Below are 20,452 nucleotides of genomic sequence, written 5' to 3'. Positions count from 1 at the left end.
GAAGTGTCTGTACAAATGTCTTTTCATCTGCGGCATGCTTTGATGGATTTTTCTGTTTTATGGATGTTTATATCTCCCAAAAATGACAGTGTTAAGTCTAACAAGTGTGTTTTTCCAGGAGTTAATGAGATGAAGTCATTTTAAACTGCTATGAAGTTATTTACATATTTCTTTGTCAAGAAAATCATGACAGTGTGTTTCAAAACCTAAGTCCTTTCAAGAGCATGCCAGTGGGTGTTGTGCTTACATTTCCACATCCATTTCACCAAATCTTGATGATCTAAACTTGAATTTGAACATTCATTTAATTTGTGATTAAGACACCTCTTGAGGTGTATCTTATTGTATTTCGTCTAAATTAGAAACTGAATCATAAACCTTACAGAAGGGAGGTAATCCTCACCCCCATGGTTTCTGGTTTTAATATTGTGACAACCATACCTATTAGAGGTATAAGAATTTCTCTCTACTTTCCTTGTAACCCCCTTAACCAGTTACTGAACTCGGTGTGTATAGTTGATGTGAGTAGAAATTACATATAGCCTAGATCATGCACAGGAGTTCATAACCCGATGTGTGCTGATAACTGAAGAGGTTGATCTCAACACATTTCAAACATACAGTAGAATCACCTAAAATTTCACCCAAGAAAACAATCATTTTTAGAGACAAATAAATGCCATAAAATATTTTGTGCTGAAGCATGTGGACATTTGTAGGTCATTTACTGTATGTATATCTCACTGTTAATGATACTTTCTTTGTGTGAGTTCATGCTTTGGATTGTTTTAAAATATAACAAATAAAATGATTACCCTTTAACAAAGGAATTGCTTGTTTAATTATTATAATTGTATTAATTGCCACTACAGTCATAATATCTTCCTGCTCTACCCATGTTTCATTCTTAACTTATAACAGCTACTGTGTTTGTAGACATGAAAAAAGATGGATAAGTCAAGCACAGTTGAAATAAATGCATAATACACAAACTCTGCTGTTATTAGAAAGCTGTATTTTGTTCACTGATAAAAGAGTGGTGGAAATCCGTCCTGCAACAAGGAGGCACATAACATACACCCTAAGGACTTCTTTGTCATCATATGACTGAAAAATTGTTAAGTATGATGTTAAACCCCAAGCACTCATTCACACTCTCACGCATGATGGTATTGTCAAGGGACGTAACTCTACCTTACATCAAGTTTGGTCTTGTCAGTGAGTGCCAATTCATGTCGGACAATTCTTACCCATAATTGTCTATAAATATGCTTCCATATATGCTCTTATATTCGATGAAGACCGCTTGTCTTCCATCGTTGTGGTGTGCATCACATGTAGGAAAGTGCATGTATTTTGTCAAAGGTTCACGGTTTACTCCAAGCACTTCGATTGCCCATAAAACTGAATACGAAATATTCTTGATTATTACGAAATGTAACAATTTGCAGATATTCAAACTTACCCACCTTTTGGCATGACTGGTAAAATTCCTCCACAAAGACAAAATTTAACATGAAAATAATTCACTTATTTTTTTTGCTTCTCTGTGTAATATTATACAAGCTGTTCAATTTACATTGCTCATCCAATGCCTGGAAACTATCAGACACTTGACCACTGAGATTTTATGTTTTCATTCTTTTAGTTGCAGCTTTTAGTCAACAGGGTGGCCAGCTACCTGACAAATGTCAGTGGTTTACTCCAGGCACTCAGGTCTCCAGAGCATATATCAGAAGTATTCTTGATTAGTTCAAAACCAAATACATAAATACATCTCTCTTTGTTATCAGAATGTTGTGATGTTGTTGTGCTTTCATTCATGAGTCATGTTTCATAAAATTTAACAGTCTGTGAGACATGGTCCACGGTCGCTAGATGAATGAGTCCGCATTGCGTAATAACAATTCAAAATTAAAGGGAGACAAGCCAGGCATATTGTGAAATTTTAACTCTCCAGATTTGTGCTCATAAATCTGGCCGCAATAATGGGGAAAATCTACTGCAATCACAATTTCAGTAAGAAATCACAATAAGAAAACCTTGCCTTTTACACTGAAATCAAAATTAAGGAAACACTACAAGGTTTCTTTGATTACTGGACATTTATGAGCTGCATTATAGTAGTTTTATATGAATAAATCTGGCACTGATTTGCTATTAAGGCCACATACTAATTTTTGTGATGCAGTCGCCATGAGTTCAAGTCCACCTCATGCTGGTTCCCTCTCCGACCATACATGGGAATGTCTGACAGCAAACTACGGATGGTCGTGGGTTTCCGCCAGGCTCTGCCCGGTTTCCTCCCACCACAATGCTGGCCGCCGTTGCATAAGTGAAATATTCTTGAGTACAGCGTAAAACACCAATGAAATAAATAAATAAATAATTTTTGTATTATGGGCAGAATGATTCTTTTTTTATGTTGGAGATATTGTATAAATATAAATTAAAGCTGGAAAAAAAACCCATTTAATTTTGTTGTGCCAGCAATTATTCCTGGTAAAGTAATTAGATGTAACTGATTACAAACAGATACAGAGGCCTACATGTATTGTAATATTAACATCAATATCAGAAAATACATAGGCTGATTTCTGATTTCATTTTTATTCTGCGTTTGGATTTTTTTGTGTTCCATAATTTAACACAAAATAACATTAGTGTTGCCTAAGCAGGTTATAAAGATGTCAGGCCCTGAAAAGAACCACTTGGTTCCAGCCACAATTGAGGAGTAGTGTGCCAGGATGGAAGCTATAATGATCGCTGATCACCCCGACAAGCTTTAACTTGGTTAAAACCTGATATCATAGCTGAACCTTGTAACTCAGAAAATAGTTATGGATGCTTTGCATAACCATCAAAGTGGTGTTCAATGATTTCAAGAAATCCTAGTACAACCATTCCATTCATGTACAAGCAGCAAGGTAAAAATGAATGAACAAGACAAATAATATACACGTATGTGACCAATACGTTCTCAAACTGAAGCAAATGTAACAGCCATTATGATAAGATATAATAACAGTTGTCAATATATACAAAAAACACAATGTACCCTCTGCATTCTATGGGCATGGCATCATCACATATAACTAGTCGGGATTGTTTCGTTGGCTCAACACGCATTGTCTGTACATAACTCCCAAGGAAATGTATTTGTTACTGAAGGTGATAGCATGATCTCCTTGGTCTACATGCAGCTGAAAATTACAAAATTGTGGGTGATGACTGTAGTGACATCGTAGTCCACATTTAACAGTGAAATATACATAAGCACTGACTATCGAGAGAACCAATCTTGGTGAGCAACCATCTCTCTCAGAATCACAGAACCAGACAGAAATAAGATTGGCTACAGGTACATGGAGATGGTACAGCACATCTTACACAAATATTTTCAGGCATGGGAATTTTCCTCCACTTGGTGGATTTCAGACTTTTTTGTTTAACATTGAAAAACAAATTTCAACAAGACCATTTGTTTAATACAAATACAAAAAACTTCAGGCTTTTTTTCTGATCATCAATTCCCACGCTTGCAAATAGTTAGGCCCCCGTATTAAGGATCACAATATGGGCTTATAATAAGCACCAGGTCAATTTTAACAAGCTTCTTAATTTCAACCCTCTGGTCAATATGCTTCTATATAGGACTGTATATATGGTACAGAGCACTTAGAATTGATATTTGGAAATAAGAAATATACCTAACTGTGAGGAGAGAATTAATTACTGTAAGTACCCAGCACTTGAAAAATTTTAACACAAAATATACCATCCTTGGATTAAAACCATATAGAATTGTTTAAGCACAGTTACAAAGTAATATGGTGTACTCATGAAGTACATGCATTTTATCATTCGCAACAGTTCATTCTTTAAATACTATATTCCTGTTAAGTACAAGTAACATTCACAGTTTTCATGCATTGTCATCACACAAGCTCTACAGGCTGTACATGTATACACATATGAATTGATAAATGCCGCCAGCTGATTTCTTGCCTATAGGGGTCTACACGTGATCTTTTGTGTTAAATTACAACAAAGTCAGTCCTGACAACTTCTTTGATTGGACACCGGTCAGTCCCAAGCTGTGAGAGCAGGGGAGGTAAGATGATGGGTGGGCCAGAAAGGGTGGGTTACAGAGTGAGCTTGGCCGAGGCACCGACCAATGCTCTACGAGTGTGTCGCAGTGACCCCGGGTTGACACTAGGAAAGCCGGATGAAAAGATAATGACTTCTCCCTGACTCGAGCCTGAACGTTCAGCTGGAAGGCGGCCAGGGACGACATGGATAGGTTGTACTTCAAGGTTTTGGGAATTCTCTTCGACAGGTAACAATTTATTTTACACCAATGGGTGATCCGTCGCCTTCAGATTTTCTCTCAGAACTCACGCACCGCTCGATAATTTTCAGGAATTTTGACATTTTGTTTTGACATTTTCTAAGCCACCGCCGTGTGCCTGTCACGTTGGTGGATTTTAACTGACCGCCCGGAAGCCTGTATGTTTAAAATATCGGCCTGTTCGGTGTAGCAGTATGTGTTTACCTGGGCTTTCGCTGTGAATTGTACAAACCAGACGTAATTCTTAGAGGTGTAGGTTAAGTGATCTGTGATTTTCTTGCAAACTTACACGGAAAACAGAGATACTTACCTGCGAAACATAACTTCTTTGTGCGTGTTTCGGGGCCACCGGGATCGCCGCCTCTTATCGCATGCGCACTTGATATATCCGGTAAGTGAAATTTGAAAGTCGGCCATCGGATTCAGACAGAGGAAGGTGACCTCCGAAAGCTGGGTTGGTTTAGGTTGGAAATTTCGACCCTGGATTTTAGGTGACAGTACCCCAGCCAAGTGCATGGATCCGAGAATATCTTGGTATCCTCCGGAACAACTCGGATCGGCACATGATCTTTGGACAAGGATTTGGGAGGCGCAGCTAGGTGTGGATGCTCTCAACATCAATTCGCCAAATATGGAGTCCACCAAACACGGTGATAATTACTTACCACTGGATATATCTAGTGCATCGACTTTCGACCAAAAACAATCATATACTAACCGGAACAATTGCACCATGAACCAAATGAATCATTACAAAAGGAAAAGAGAAAATCGTGCAAGTACATATGGCCTCAATCACTCGTCGTACAAACATTTGCTTGGTGAAAACGGAGGTCTTACCCCGTGGAAACGAAAAGACAGTAAACTGAGTGTAGGAGTTTGTGGGTATGTATATCAAACGTATAACTGTGCCACATAATCTCTCTGTTAATGTTGGCACACAAGGTATCCGTATTAATCGCACCTTCCATCAGAATTACGAAACATGTTCTCAGTGGTTAAACATTTTTACTCTGCATGCGCATGTACATGTACTCAGTCGTAGAAGCCTACTGTCATTAATTAGTCTTGTGTTGAATCATGGATACAAAACAGATCTAAGTGTGTATGGCCTTATCAAAGTGACTTGCACATGAAGGTCAATTATTTAACTGGTGTGTCACAAAGTGCATCAGTCTGATAAACTAACTGTATGAGTTTTGACTAGATATAGAACCCTCTAGAAAGGTCAGGTCATGCTGTTCAACATGGCTGAACTGTATGACTTTTCTGAGATGACAGATGGCTTTTCAACAGTCAACCCAGACTGTTGAAAAGCCATCTGTCATCTCAGAAAAGTCATACAGTCACAGAAATCTTTGGACTCGTTTGTCAGTTGGAATGACTGTTTCATGAAGTTATCATTGACTGTACAGTGTCAACTGTACACTGTACAGTCATGTACATGTAGCAGTATTTCTTCTTCTTGGACATGCAAGAGAAAGTTGCACAATCAGCACATGTGACCTGTGCATGTGGTCATGCTCTCCAAGTGCAACTGACACCAAGAGCTCTAGGGAACACAAACAGTTCTATGATCAGAACTTGTGTATACCTGTTGTGAAAGTGAAAGCTTATACTGCTGTGAATTCTAGTCTAGTCTCGTCTCTGATCCCATCCATCAAAGACTTCAGCCTCCGATCGTGACCGTTGATATGTAAGTGAAATGTTCTCCAGAAAAAAAACAAAAAATCTGAAAAATGGTAATTACGTCAATATTATGTATTGTTTATGCTGTATCTTGAAATGAGGGTATGGTTTACTTTGAAGTTGTAATTAATGTACATGTATCTGAGAAAGGTTTAGTGTCGTGGTTTACTACGGGCATTGCCTTTTCCTATGACTGCCTTCATACAAGTGAAAGATCTTTGGCACAGCTTTAAACGTCAATGAAAATATAAACAAATAAAAATGACAACTCTCATGCCAGTAGCAAGACATCCTTTGAAAACCTCCAGATGCTTTTTGCCAGGAGATGATCATCTGCTTTGTGAGTTTAAAGTTTAATGTTAATATGCCCCTTGCCAGTAGAAATTACTGTTTACACATAGATAGAACCAGACTTCAAGAGTATATGTGAAATTCAAAAATTGAAATGTAATTTGATAATGGAGGATTGGGACACACATGACCTTACAATAGCTGGGATTTGACTTCCATGGAAATCTTGTAAGAGCCACAGGATTTTGCAAGTAAGGTTAATAAGGGTAACAGATTTCGGATAGACATGGTACTTCACAAGAGTTGTACCATTTGATCGTCCCTTTTTGCTTTACACTTAATTGTAATCTGCCAGCGCATACTAATTACCAATATAAGAATTCATTGGGTACCTCATAGACACATGTGGAAGGAAGACTGATGATTGGACAGCTGGCATCGGTTCATAACTGAACATTACATGTACATGAACATTCATGTCAATCTAAAAGTACAGGGACATGCCTTCCTGCAATCTGTTTTAGTTATCTCCTTTCGGAAGTGAGATCTTTTCTTCACATTGGATGGATTGCTAGGGCTAGTCAAAAAGTGGATTTTGTAAGGTTAATTATAGACTGTTATGTGAGCAAACTGTGTGTTAATGTATACACAAATGTTCCAGGCCTCAGAGCTTTCCACTTTCTTGGTAAGTGAAAGGAAATATGTCAAGTTTTGATCAACCCAGACTGTGACTAGGTGGGGTGTCATGTTTTGAGTTCACTCTGTTTTACAATGTGCTCCAGTGAGGCTGCGCCATAAATATATCAGTATTGAACATTTGGTACAAGTCTGCTGCTTATAACAAGAAACTAACATGTAATGACCAAAATAATGTTGACTGTGAAGTGTGATTATATGCCTAAAACTAACAAAAGAAAAACACAGAAACAGATCTGCTGCTGTCATTTTCAGTGTCTTGGTTTTTCATAAGAAACTCCCTGGTACATGTACAGTGTTAGAGTTGCAAGCACTACTCAGTGTACATATATGTTGATGTAGGAGGAAAATAAACAAACTCATTTTTGTAAAGTTGTCTTGCCTGATTCATCATTCGATTCTACTTTGTGTTCGCAATATTATACATTCTGTTTTTTTTTATGGACTATTATGTGATGTGTTGGTAACGTCGGGAGTAGTGGATGGCCCTTTTCAGGTATGAAATCTGAAAAGTTCAAACACTTGTTACAGCCCATTACCAGAGTGTATGTAAACAGATCAGGGTTTTAGTCATGAGTTGTGGAGAGTTGTGGACAGTATATAGCATTGAATAGTAAAGCAACTGTGTGTTTACGTGGGGGAGTATAGCTGTGGAATGAGTAGAGGTATAGGAATGCAGGTCAGCCAGCATTCTGGTGTTTTCCACATTCTGCCAGGGCTGCACATGGGCTGTAATGTGGGATGGAGACAAACATCAGCTGGGGTCAATAGCTCAAATGTTATTTATGCCACAGCCATAGTAAACAAATTTTTTAAGTGACAGTAACTGCATCTAGGTCATTATTTCCCATCTGCCCTCTCATTATGCAGCTCACTGAAGTGTATAAAGTACATGTATCACTCTGAATAAAGTTCTTCAGGTTGAGGAAAGTAAATGATGTTTTCTTTGCTCATATCTAATTGCTAAACCCAGTGAAGTACATCTGACAGGATACAATAACATGGTGGCTCAAGTATGAAGTCCATTGTGGTGGTGTCTCTAGTACAAGTGGATTAAAATACTAGCAAATAAGTAAAGGTGGAAGCTTTTTTAACACATTCATATGCAGTACTCTATGTGATTAATTTTTGGCCTAAAGGGATCAAAAGATAAAAATAACTTTGCACGTCACCTACCTGTAAATGCTCAAGGTCTGAGCCACGCTGTTTTCTTTGCTGTCCCCAAGATGAAACAACCAAGACACATTACCAGCAGATGGATGTACTTGTAAGCATATTTAATATCAGACTTTTAACATTCTTGTCTTTGTTTATTGTTATGTGTCTTTCAGGGTTGATGTCTGGACATCATTTGGTCTCATTTATGTACGTACATTTCTATGGTTGCAGCTTACTGAGAATTTATTTGAAGAATTTATCATCGGCTCTTGTACACATTCTTTAAATCCTGTTAAAGGATTTACAGGCAGTGATCCATTTTCTACAGATACATGTAGAAATTACATGCGTATCTAACGCTTTAGTTTAATTGCCTGGACAAAGTTCCTACTTTGTATACAGTTAGCTTGTGACAACACATCTGTGGAATGTCTAACTATATACATAGTGTTTATTCTTTATTCCATATCCATTTTGTATTTGTACATCTTGACAAAACGAGTGCTAAGAATTGTTCAGAAAAGTCCTATGAATTAAGGTATTGAAAATGCATCTTCCCATGCGAAGTGAAAGTGTCTCAGCCAGTAAGTGTTCCGATCCCATTCCTCCATAAGATAATTGATCGCACTCAACTTAAATTGGTTTGGACAGCCAACAATTTCTCAATATACAATTTTCAACAGACCAATGCATGCTGGCAATCTCAAGCTGATTAGAATAGGTCATTGTTTCTGATCAAATCAAACCAGTCACAATACTGCCAACATGCATAGCTTTTGATGTGTTAAGATTAATGTTGTATGCAGGAATAATTATTGTTCAAGTGATTTAGCTCATAAATATATGAACATGTATGTCCATGGAAGAAAAGGGTTATGCATCTATTTTAACAGACATGGTGTAAAAATCTTTACATGTATATTATCAGAATAGGCACATGCAAAACTTTAGTATTGATCAGGTGCATTTCATTCAGTAGTTTCACTTTCGGTTTGGCTATTTCTGAGAAATACTTGAAGGTATTAGAGGGCTTCAGTAACTTTGAACTTTGCACTGAATATTGCAGAGGTCATTCCTGATGTGCTTGTACATACATGTACGTGGTATTTGTCACTCGTACCACTACTGCACATGAATGGCATAGGAGTGTGAATGGATGGAAGGGAATGGCTAAATGGAATGAACTGAAGGTCATGTCAGATTGGTTTCAGCTGAATGGTAGTGAGTGTTAGACAGTATATTGTGTTATCTCAGTAGAACACTGTTTAATCATACACATTATATAAATGTTCCAGGATTTTTCTGTATGCTGCTTCATTAATCTACATCTAACAGTTTCTGTACATGTGCTTGCTGCAATATTTAGTGGCTTGAGTGAGTGAGTGAGTGCTTGGGGTTTAACGTCGTACTCAACAATTTTTCAGTCATATGACGACGAAGGAATCATTAGGGTGCATGCACGTGTAATGTGCCTCCTTGTTGCAGGACGGATTTCCACCGCTCTTTTATTTAGTGCTGCATCACTGAGACAACTTACCGAAGGCAAGTAAGCCGCCCCGCCCGAGCCATTATACTGATACGGGTCAACCAGTCGTTGCACTGTCCCCTTCATGCTGAACGCCAAGCGAGGAAGTTACAACTTCCTCTTTTAAAGTCTTAGGTGTGACTCGACCAAGGATTGATCCTGGATCTACCGGTCCCGAAGCGGACGCTCTACCAACTGTGCTATCCGGGCCGGTTTTAGTGGCTTGAAGTTAAACAATTCTTTAAATTTGAAAGAAGTTTTGAGTTAAAGACATTGAAGAGTATTAGGTATACTGTATGTACATGTATATACATATTGTATGCAATTGGATGTGGATTGCAGACTGTTGTGACATCCATTAACACAATTTAGTCTTTGGAGCCTTCATGTAAGTTACATGAACCAAAACTTACAGTAACTGCTTTGCTGTTCTGCAGGTGTCATGTAGAGAGTTTAAGAGTGTTTTTACTCGAACATGAAGGTGTTTTTTTACTTAAAGATGAAGTTACATTTTTCTTTACATGAACTTTCTAGAAGTTTGGCAAATTCATGTGCTTGTGGTAGAGCACTCAATTATTATGTCGGTCAGTATAATGACAGTACGTGTATTATGGTTTGTATTATGGTATGCTGTCTGTCCATTCAAGCATTACAAATACCACTATGTCTGCAGCAGCGTACAGGTATAAAAGTTGTCCCCTTGGCTTCAAAAAGCTGCTGGTGGTGTGTTAATGATTATGAAGCTGAGTGGTTTGTTAATCTGAGATAAACCAGACAGGCAGGCTTAAAGGCTAAGTACAAATGTAGGATACCTCCAGCAGGTTACTGAAGCTCTGAAGTGACTAGAACAGCTTTTGCAGCATGTGACAAAAATCATTTAGCTCACAAATACACATCTGTGTTAGAAGTTTGTCCAGGAAGTGGTACATTTACAAGTACATGTCTTGTGAATCCATGTTTGCACACACTCTGCACGTACATGGAAATTAATTTAATAGAATGACATCTGGGTTTGTAAGTTACATGTACTTTCAAGTTCAGAAAGTACTAGTAGTGATTACAGGTTTGTAGAGTGTTTATGTCAGGCCTGGATGTGTTTTCAGGCAAGCTGTGTGGTGGTGATGCTGTGGTTGATAGCCTGGAGACTAATAGGCCTGTGGAAATAACAGCTGACCTGGGAATTTGGTAAACATCCCAAAAAGCCGACATGCACTTAACCTAGTGTGAGAAGACCTAGTAGAATCTTAAGAACTGAGCTGAACATTACTGAACCGAACACAGCTTTACTACTGCATCTTGCTGTGAGAGGCTATAGCCTGATGGATAATCAGTGTCAGCTAGATAGGGGCAGTTAGTCCACCAGATATGTTGGATCAGACAGGCATTTGTTGTAGAACTGAGTAGCCTACTGTTCCCCTCCCAAGTGGAAATGTACCAATCATGACCACAGATATGTCATTCACTAACTTTGACCTACATTTTACTCTCCCCCCCTCTTCCCTCACCACATATTTTTGTTTCCAATGGGTACATGGTGCAGTAATTTTCTTAAAATTTCCTGTTATTAGTAAAAACATATACATGCTACCTATACCTTAGATGATCTCAAAATTCGACCGCAAAGGAGCATTTTTAGAGGCAAATAAATGTCATAAGACATTCGTTCTTGTGCTAAAATTTACATTTTCCCAGTAGGATATAATCCTACCTTTCAGGCACCTTTCTAAAATCAGTAAAACTCTCAGAATCTGGAAAAATGATCAGCATACAAATGGACGAAATTGTAGGTCATTTGGAGTACATACACATCCTCAGCCTGTAGGGGCCAGCATTCACTGACTTAGAGGTTGTTGTAAATAATTGTTCTACTGCAAACATACCATGTACATGAGTAACCTGTTAGTAACTGACAATGGGGTATAGGGCATACGATCGGAATATACATGTATGTTATTCATGTCAACACTCTCCTTGTTCGATTTTTCTTATGGGGTGGGGGGTTGGAAGTCCAGTGAAAGCTGAGAAAGGTGGCATTATTGTAGTAAAACAGTGTAGTGGAAGTGTAATTCAGGGATGTAGTCACCTACTATACAAGTGCTGCAGGTACAGAAGGTTAATTCATGCAGATGTGTAGGCTGCTACTGATGAACGAGCCAGTGGTGTATGTGACACCAGAGTATGATACTGATCTCTGCAAACTGTGAGAAGTGTGCCAGTGTGCCAGCCTCTCTTACAGGTACAGCTCCATATAACTGTATATTCAATCACCTGGTCATGTCTTCATTCCAAGGTGCATGCTGTTCATTATAGATTCATTTTTCAGCTAGGTCAAAACGCAGAGTTAAAGTAGTACTGTCTGTTTCATAAAAACACAGTTTGTACTTTGCTCTAACTGTACATATGTACATGCAGCCACAGTGTTTATCTTGCTGGCTGAGTGACTGACTTCTACCCAAAATTCCTTGACAAATTAGATTTGGGTCTTCAGACATGTTTGTTAATTTTGCATTTTAGGCTGAGGGGTGTTTTTTGTGCTGACAAGTAGATTTTCCACTATGACAGCTGCTGACGCAGGTTGATGTTTGTTGAGCCGGCCCATAACAAAGATGTCATTGACAGGTTTTGCACAGGTCTGCCCTCTGGGGTCTGAGTGAACTCAGTGGGGTCATGTTCCCTCCTTGCTTGGCTAATTCCCTTTCACTGGTGTTTGGTTTCATCTCTACAAATAGGAACTCTAATGGCCTTGCTTGCTACATACAGTAGCCCATTGTCACACTTCATTTGCTCCACCATATTGTCCTCTTGTTGTAATGTCTAATTGTAACCACTTCTTCACCCTAGCCAGTAGTGGTCAGCCAAGGTTGACTTCACAGCTGATACATTGTCACATTGACCTAGACACAGGTCAAATGGTGGACTTTCAAGATGAAATATCCTAGTGTATTGCACCAAAAGGGATGAAGGGTAGAGTGCACTTGTTAGACTTGCTAGACTGCAACCTTCACCCTTTAGGGCATGGCCATGGTCAACGAACCTGGGGAGAAGTTTTATAATTAAATCTGAAATACATATACGCCCCCAAGAAAAGAAACTTGTTTTGCATATTTTATGATTATTGACATCCTACATCCATGGGTGTAAGCATTTGGCCTAGTTGGCTGTACAGACATGAGGGAATTTTGCCAAGCAACGCTGGACATTCTAATTGATAACAGACCCTTTCATTCAGATTTAGGGAAGATTCATGTATTTTCATAATAAATCTGACTTTGCTAAGGAAAATAATGCTAAGTCACAAAATTTTTCTTCTCACTTTGACAAGTTACTGCAGTATCCTGCCCAACATGTATGCATTGTGACATGGGCAGCCATTCTCAGTTCATAAATGTGTGGTTCAAAATGCATCAGGTTAACACTTAAACTGACCGGAAACTTTAATTTTTTGCATCGATATCTGTCTGTCCACAATAAGAAATCACACTGACAGTCAATAGCTAAAAGGTTTTTTTTGACCGCAAGTGCTTCTACAAGATGGCTAGTCGGAGTAAATTGTCCCGCAGTGGCATATGCCCAATGCTGAACTTCATCTTTTCGACTTTCAAAACTTTATAGAATTTTTTACATATTATTCTTTGATAACTGTCCTATATCATTTTTTCTTTGTATGTATAGTGGGAAACTTTATGTTCACTTTAAGGCATTTCTGCATATACTGAACATATAAATACACCTCTTCCTCATTACAACACTGTTGTTCGGGACAAATCTGCCTACTGTGTAATAAGTGAAGCAAGATGTCTGAAGTTTGCAAGCTGCTTATTCATAGTATTGAAACACAGTGTTAAGCAAAATTAGCACAATATAGTGGTTTTCATTTAATAATTTCATGATAACTAAGGTTTTCTTTGCTGAAGCTTTTGTGTGTACAGATATGAGCAACAACAAATCTGTAAACTTGTGTGTACAGATATGCGTAACAAGAAGTCTGTGAAAACGTTTGTGTGTACAGATATGCACAACAAGAAGTCTGAAAACTTTTGTGTGTACAGATATGCACAACAATAAGTCTGTGAAAACTTTTGTGTGTACATTTATGCGCAACAACAAATCCGTGAAAACTTTTGTGTGTACAGATATGTGCAACAACAAATCCGTGAAAACTTTTGTGTGTACAGATATGCACAACAACAAATCTGTGAAAACTTTTGTGTGTACATGTATGTGCGACAACAAATCCGTGAAAACTTTTGTGTGTACAGATATGCGCAACAACAAATCTGTGAAAACTTTTGTGTGTACAGATATGCACAACAACAAATCTGTGAAAACTTTTGTGTGTACAGATATGCACAACAACAAATCTGTGAAAACTTTTGTGTGTACAGATATGCACAACAACAAATCTGTGAAAACTTTTGTGTGTACATATATGCAAAACAACAAGTCTGTGAAAACTTTTGTGTACAGATATGCACAACAACAAATCTGTGAAAACTTTTAGGGACACATTTGTGACAGTTTTATTTTAGTCTTGTGTTGTAATGAAGTGAGCAGCCTCTTGTTTCCTCCCACCATAATGTTGGTCAGCTGTGGTATAAGTGAAATATTCTTGATTATGGCTGAAGCACCAGTAAAGTAAATAAATAATAAATAGGAAAGAAGTGTTTTATAGTGAAGAAGGGTGGATGTGGGCACCCTCTTTAAGTTCAACTGATCTGTATAGAGGAGTGCTAGTTACTCCTGTCACTCCAGTTAACTGCTCTGTTTTCATCCCCATTTCACATTCTATAGGTAACTAGAGCATGTATCCAGTGTCAAATGTCACATCCTGTAAGCCTAGTGGGTCTACAGCTTCCATGTACACATGCAGTATTCTCCACAGTTGATGGTAACATCGAGTGTAAGTGTCTGCTAAGTGGGTTGTTCTGTCCTGATTTATCACCAAGGCCCACATGGCAGGGCTTTATGCTACCCCATACAAGTAAGCCTGTTCTACCATAGTACACAAGTACATGCACACTTTTTCCTGTTGCACACTTATCCTGCACATCCAGGTGATATGCTCAAGTCTGAGGAAATAGCTGGTCATCAGCAGTCTACATGCACATGTGTGTACATCAGCTGATCACCAGATTTGATTCTCTCATCCAGGTGTATAATTGTCTGTCAGCAGATAGACATGGATACAGTACATGTATATCTATGAACAGAATGCATAATTACCTGTACAAACAGGGTTTCAAACAGATGCAGAGGACCTGCTCCTCATATTGTACAGCCACGGTACAGGGACTCATAGCAGCCGTCTGTACGAGCAGGTTTCCTGTCCTTCGATTGAATGAAAAATTCAATAACCAGTTACATTTATTCAATTTGAGGTTGTTTTTTGAAAGAAACATTCAAAATTTTACATCCAAAGTTGATTGGATTAAAGAGAGCAATTTTTAAGAAGCTGAGGGGTGTATGAAATCAAACACGACACATAGTTAGCAAATCTGTTCTCACAAATAATTTTGACATCAGTGTAGCGCATGTGACTGCATGTGAACACATGCGGTCTGACTGATTTCCTCCCCCTGATGTCAGGTGGAGCTAATATCCACCTGCCTCCAGGCTTCGTTTTTGGGAGTCTGAAGTTTGATAAATGGCTTATTGCAGCAAAATTAAAACCTTCTGTGCTAGATATGAACATTTACCTGCAACACTGATTTGCAATAAAGGCGTGTTTTTTGTTCAAAGACTGAACGCGGAGATTTTTTTTGTGTGCCAGACAGAACTTTAGACCATTGATATCCAGCGGTATTCCTTGTTGAAAAATTGACAATTCAGTGCTAAATAAAGTAATACAAGCTTAGCTCACAGCCCATCTGCACGTCTTTTAAACGGACAATTCCCGCAGGGAGACGGGAAAAATTCTGAAGCCGGGCGTCAAAAAAATTACAGGGAATTCTCTTCTTAGCACTATAAAACTATGTGTATAGCATTTTAATAGTTACATATTAATGATATCATGATGCGTATTATAATCGAGTCGAACAGAAAATGGAGACAGCATGGTGCCTTGTCTCCTTTATTTGCTGCTAGGAACTGGAGAGTATAGCCCAGGGAGATAATATGCATAGCTTATTGCCATGCGGGTGTTCATTCACGTGATAAAACGTTGCGCAAAGTGTTAATGTCGGCTATTATCGCCTGTATTTGTTCCTCTGTTTCGTATTATGTGTTTACTGAAAAATATTAGTGTGCATGTAATTCCTGAAGGAAAAAATGTTTAAAAAGATGCCTATTATGTTTCATGTGTGTTGTGTACCTGCATGAAAAATACATACAGGTACTCACTACTCACTGGACCAAGCCCAGTAATAAGTACATGTGAGCTTGGATGAACTCGGTGGAATTTCAGACGAGTTACTGTATTATTGATTTTAAACATTTTTTATGTACACGTACATATTAAATGACATTTATTATCTGGAACATTTTCCCTTGTTATTTGTTAAGCAAGGGAATAACAGCATTTAAAATGGTTGAGTTACATGTATTTGGAAAATTAGATCCAAAAAATGCTTAGAATGCGTCTTTGACGATCTTAGTCTGGCCTGAGTTGGCTGGGATAGTGGACTGGCACTTTTTCAGTCCTGGCTAAGCCACTAAAGTAGCAGTGTATTTTATCTCCCTGAATATGTAGCCTCTCTGTTTAAAGATCATTATAGTTAATACCCCATGGGGTAATTCACTATTTGTCGCTCTCTTAATTCTCTCATTTGATTAGTACTCTGTCAGTAAGTCAAATCAGACATTGTTTTTGAACTGCTTTTGTTGATTGGAATCTTCATTTATTTTGACAAGTAAGGATAATATTTCAAGAGAATTTGGATAATCCACGGAACATTCATCTGGATACACTGTTCAGATTAGTTTCTAGTATACATGTAAGGTGTTGCTTGATGTTTGATTTTTTTTTCTTTAGATCACTTTTGAAATGTCCCTTTACAGATTGACAGTGACAATCACATATTCCTTAAACCATTAATGCATGACCATTCTGTCTTGATTCTTGTCAAGAGCAGTTGCTGATGTTGTGAGTTTCAGTCAATCTAGACTGATGCTGTAGGTTGTAAGCTTTCTGGGCAGGTCTTGCACTTCACTGGACTGGTATCCTGAAATACACGTAACAGTAACTGCATTGTTCGCTGATTATCAGTTTGTAGTATCAACTAGGAGGCCATTTTGAGTTCAGTGATAATTACTTTAATAAGTGAAGGATACTAAAGTAAAACATATTCAATTTTAGTATCTCAAACTGTTGGTTGAAACCAGAAAAAGAACTCAAATTTTAGTTGGAAGAAAAGCTCAGTTGCGCCCAGAAAGTGGTGGTCAGTACGTGGAAAAACGACTTCTATGAACACCTGCCACCTGGTTATGTGATCTGCAAAAATATGTGCTTACCTGTTGGATACATATAGTTAACTTTGACTAAATCTGGAATAAGCAGATTGTTTTAATAAGAGGTGTCATGTAATCTTTCTTCCATCGAAAAAACATGTGCAGAAAAGAATTAGTATTCAACTCTGCTTTACTCAGTCTTCCATTTAGCAAGTATAGAATGTATATTGTGTTTCAGGCTCCATGAAGAAATCAAGGATTTTTACCTGTACATGTCGCCCCAACCCGAGGAGGCCGTGATGAGGCAGGATGTGGTCCAGAGGATCCAAGAGGTGGTGGTCAAGCTCTGGCCAGAGGCTAAGGTAAGGTCCTCACCAGTCCCCACCCTACCAACAGAAGGGTAGAGAACCTGTCACATTTTGGAAAATTGATGTTGTTTGCAGAACATTTTTCATTTTCCTGATTTTATGACATCTTTTCTTACCTTTTCTGGCAAAAGGAATGAAATACTGACAAGGATTTTAGTAACATGCGAATTGGTCCTAGTTCTACTATCCTCTATTCTTGCACACTATGGCATTTAATTGTACATCCTGGGCAAAACCATGAATGACCCTGTGATGCATGCATACAGATTGACAACATGAACAACTGCTTTAAGTGCCTATTTTTTGTGGATCAGTAGATAACCTGCATTTACATGTACAATAAAATAGTCAGGTGTCCTACATCCTAGTCTTAGGATACTTTGAACATATGGTTTAAACATTATGTGTATAGGATGAGGAAATCAATTTGGTACTTGTACATGTAGATGCAAGCCACTTTTCAGTGTCCATGTCTTTCAGTGTAATTGATGCATGTTCATTCTAGTTGTGAAGTGTCCCAATACTTGGTTAGTGTGGACATACCTGTAAAACAGTCTGCTGAAGGTCTATCCACTCTAGCTTACATCAAATCCGACAGCTTCTAGTTATTTATGGGCCAGTGCAACAGAACTCTCAGCTTTTCACCCTTCTAACAGCCTGTGTAGGAAAGCATAGCCCAAGTGATAATGTCTTAAAAGTTTCCCCTAAAAATACCTGAGATTAGCATGTACATGTACGTATATAATTTTGGTGGTCAACCATTTCATCTTAAGGCTCATTTCAGTTTGTAAGTTTTGTTTGTTCAGCAGTTATTTATATTTCTGTCTCACAACTTGTCCTGTCTAGATTACATATGTTGGACGAAGGTTGAAAGACTTACAGTAATTGTCTGATTGAAAAATAAAAAAACATTGGTAAAAATTTTGTTTGTGTCATGCATGGGCTTGCTGTGATTTCCCGTTTCAAATTTTACATTTACATCACAACATATCTTTTGTTGACTGGTAAAATAAACATACTTCTTTGATAAATTGGTCTTTCAGTCGCCAGGACACATGATGATAAGGTTCAATCCGGCGTTGGGCAGGGAATTTGTAAACTCATATTTGTTCCTGACTACTTGGCTTCCACCAGTATTATATTGTATACATATGTCGGTATATCTATGTCTGTCACTTGTGGGAAAGTTTGTCAGTTAGTTGTCAAAAGGTTGGTGCTTTACCCTGTACCCCTGCTTGTTCCACCAATAAACTAACCGACTTTAAGTGTACAATTCTTGAGTATTCATGGATAAATAATCATTGTCGACTTTGTTTTCAGGTTGAAATTTTTGGCAGCTTCGAGACAGGACTATACTTGCCTACCAGGTGAAATATTTTTCTATTTTACTAGCACAAACATATTGTAGTGTACACATACATGTACATCAAAATAGAATAGTTGACAAACACGTTTGTTGGATAACCCTCAAACTTGAGTCGTCCCGTCCAAAGATAATTGCCCAAGCCTTTGCAAGTAGAAAGACAATCATGTACTTGCTTTTTGATGACATGGTTTATTCACTTGTGGTCTTCAGCTGGAACAGATACCTCCCTGTCAAATCTTCATTTACAGGTTACTAATGTGACACAAGCCCATTGTCATGAATTTATTCATTCTTTTCCACAGTGACATAGATCTGGTTGTTTTTGGAAAGTGGAAAAACTTACCTCTGTGGACATTAAAAAAGGCTCTGCTTGACCGCAAAATTACAGACTCTGACAACATCAAAGTTCTCGACAAAGCTTCCGTAAGTATTGTCAAAGTTGAAAATGGTAATAATTGAACATGTTAAAGGTGTCCTTACTATTTTGTACAGTGATTTTTGTTTGCAAGATCACATAGTCATTATTGTTTCAATATGGTATTAGAATCCGGAACTTAATAAACTCGAGCCTGCCTGTAATAAAACGAGCGCAAAGTTATGGGCTCTTCTCTTCATTCCTTTATTACGTCACAATTATCGTTCAATGTGTGCTGATATAACTGCTCAGTAGTACAAAAGCATTGCATCGTCATGGAAGAAAACAACATATTTTACTGCAGTTGGACTCTTTTGTGAAGCCCATTCGCAAGTCTCCCATTACATATATGTACCAATATATCAGTGGTAACACTTTGCAATATTGTTTCATTTATACTGTGAAATTATAAAGGATTTTGTTTGTCTTTTGAAAAGGTCCCAATTGTCAAATTGACTGACACAAAGACAGATATTAAGGTTGACATCAGTTTTAATATGTACAATGGCGTCAAGAGTGCAAACCTTATCAAGGTAAGTGGTTTTCAAGCAGCAGTGCTGTGGCAAGATTGGATGTGTGCTTTACCGGATCAAAGCTTTTCTGGGCAGATTGGGGAAATTTTGCTCTGCTGTCAGCAGGAAGAGGGGAAATGATAGTGGACAACATCTTAGAAAAAACACACATATCTTTAGACAAGGGTTTTTACTTGAAATATGTTGCATATATATTCAGTATGTATGTTTGGTATGTAAAAAATTCTCTATAGGTGGACATAAAGGCCTTTAATCCTACTTTTTGATACCAGTACTTAAGTTTTTGAGATTTTAGAAAAGTAATCTCAACTTCACAAACAAAAATCTGTAAGTGGGCCTATAAAGTGGAAGAGTCAAGCAAAATGTGGCACTTGAAAAATGATAAACTTAAGGTGAAATTGATATATGCTGTATGAAACTGATAGGATTTTGCTCCTTTCTCAAGAGTTGTACTGTATGTGTACACATGTAATTTTCGTGTGCATTTCTTTAGCAAATGCACCATTCTAAAGCTGCCATTTGTTTGGGCTGAAGGGGACTGTACTAATGGTTTGTGGAAGTCGTTCCTAGAATGGGAAGCAGGTCTTGTCAAAGTGAAACTGTATACCTATCACTCCCATTAACTGCAGTGTTTTCATCCCGATTTCACATTATATAAATAACTAGAGCATGTA

General features: G+C 38.0%; 1 protein-coding gene across 2 annotated transcripts in view; it reads left to right on the top strand.

The window, feature by feature from the left end:
* The first annotated feature begins 4,773 nt into the window (after nt 1–4,773).
* The window catches only part of LOC135474774 (terminal nucleotidyltransferase 4B-like), a 28,121-nt gene continuing 12,442 nt past the window's right edge, over nt 4,774–20,452 (top strand). For both annotated transcript variants that reach the window (XM_064754369.1, XM_064754368.1), the window contains exons 1-5: nt 4,774–5,236; nt 17,335–17,458; nt 18,785–18,831; nt 19,133–19,253; nt 19,683–19,778. In XM_064754369.1, coding sequence (XP_064610439.1) covers nt 4,866–5,236; nt 17,335–17,458; nt 18,785–18,831; nt 19,133–19,253; nt 19,683–19,778 — 759 coding nt within the window. In that variant the 5' untranslated portion in view covers nt 4,774–4,865. The remainder of the gene's footprint in view (nt 5,237–17,334; nt 17,459–18,784; nt 18,832–19,132; nt 19,254–19,682; nt 19,779–20,452) is intronic.

The sequence above is a fragment of the Liolophura sinensis genome, chromosome 9, assembly GCF_032854445.1.
Source record: "Liolophura sinensis isolate JHLJ2023 chromosome 9, CUHK_Ljap_v2, whole genome shotgun sequence".
Taxonomy (NCBI): Eukaryota; Metazoa; Mollusca; class Polyplacophora; order Chitonida; family Chitonidae; genus Liolophura; species Liolophura sinensis.
The sequence above is the reverse complement of the archived record's forward strand: the minus strand, read 5'-3'. Positions and strand labels throughout refer to the sequence as shown.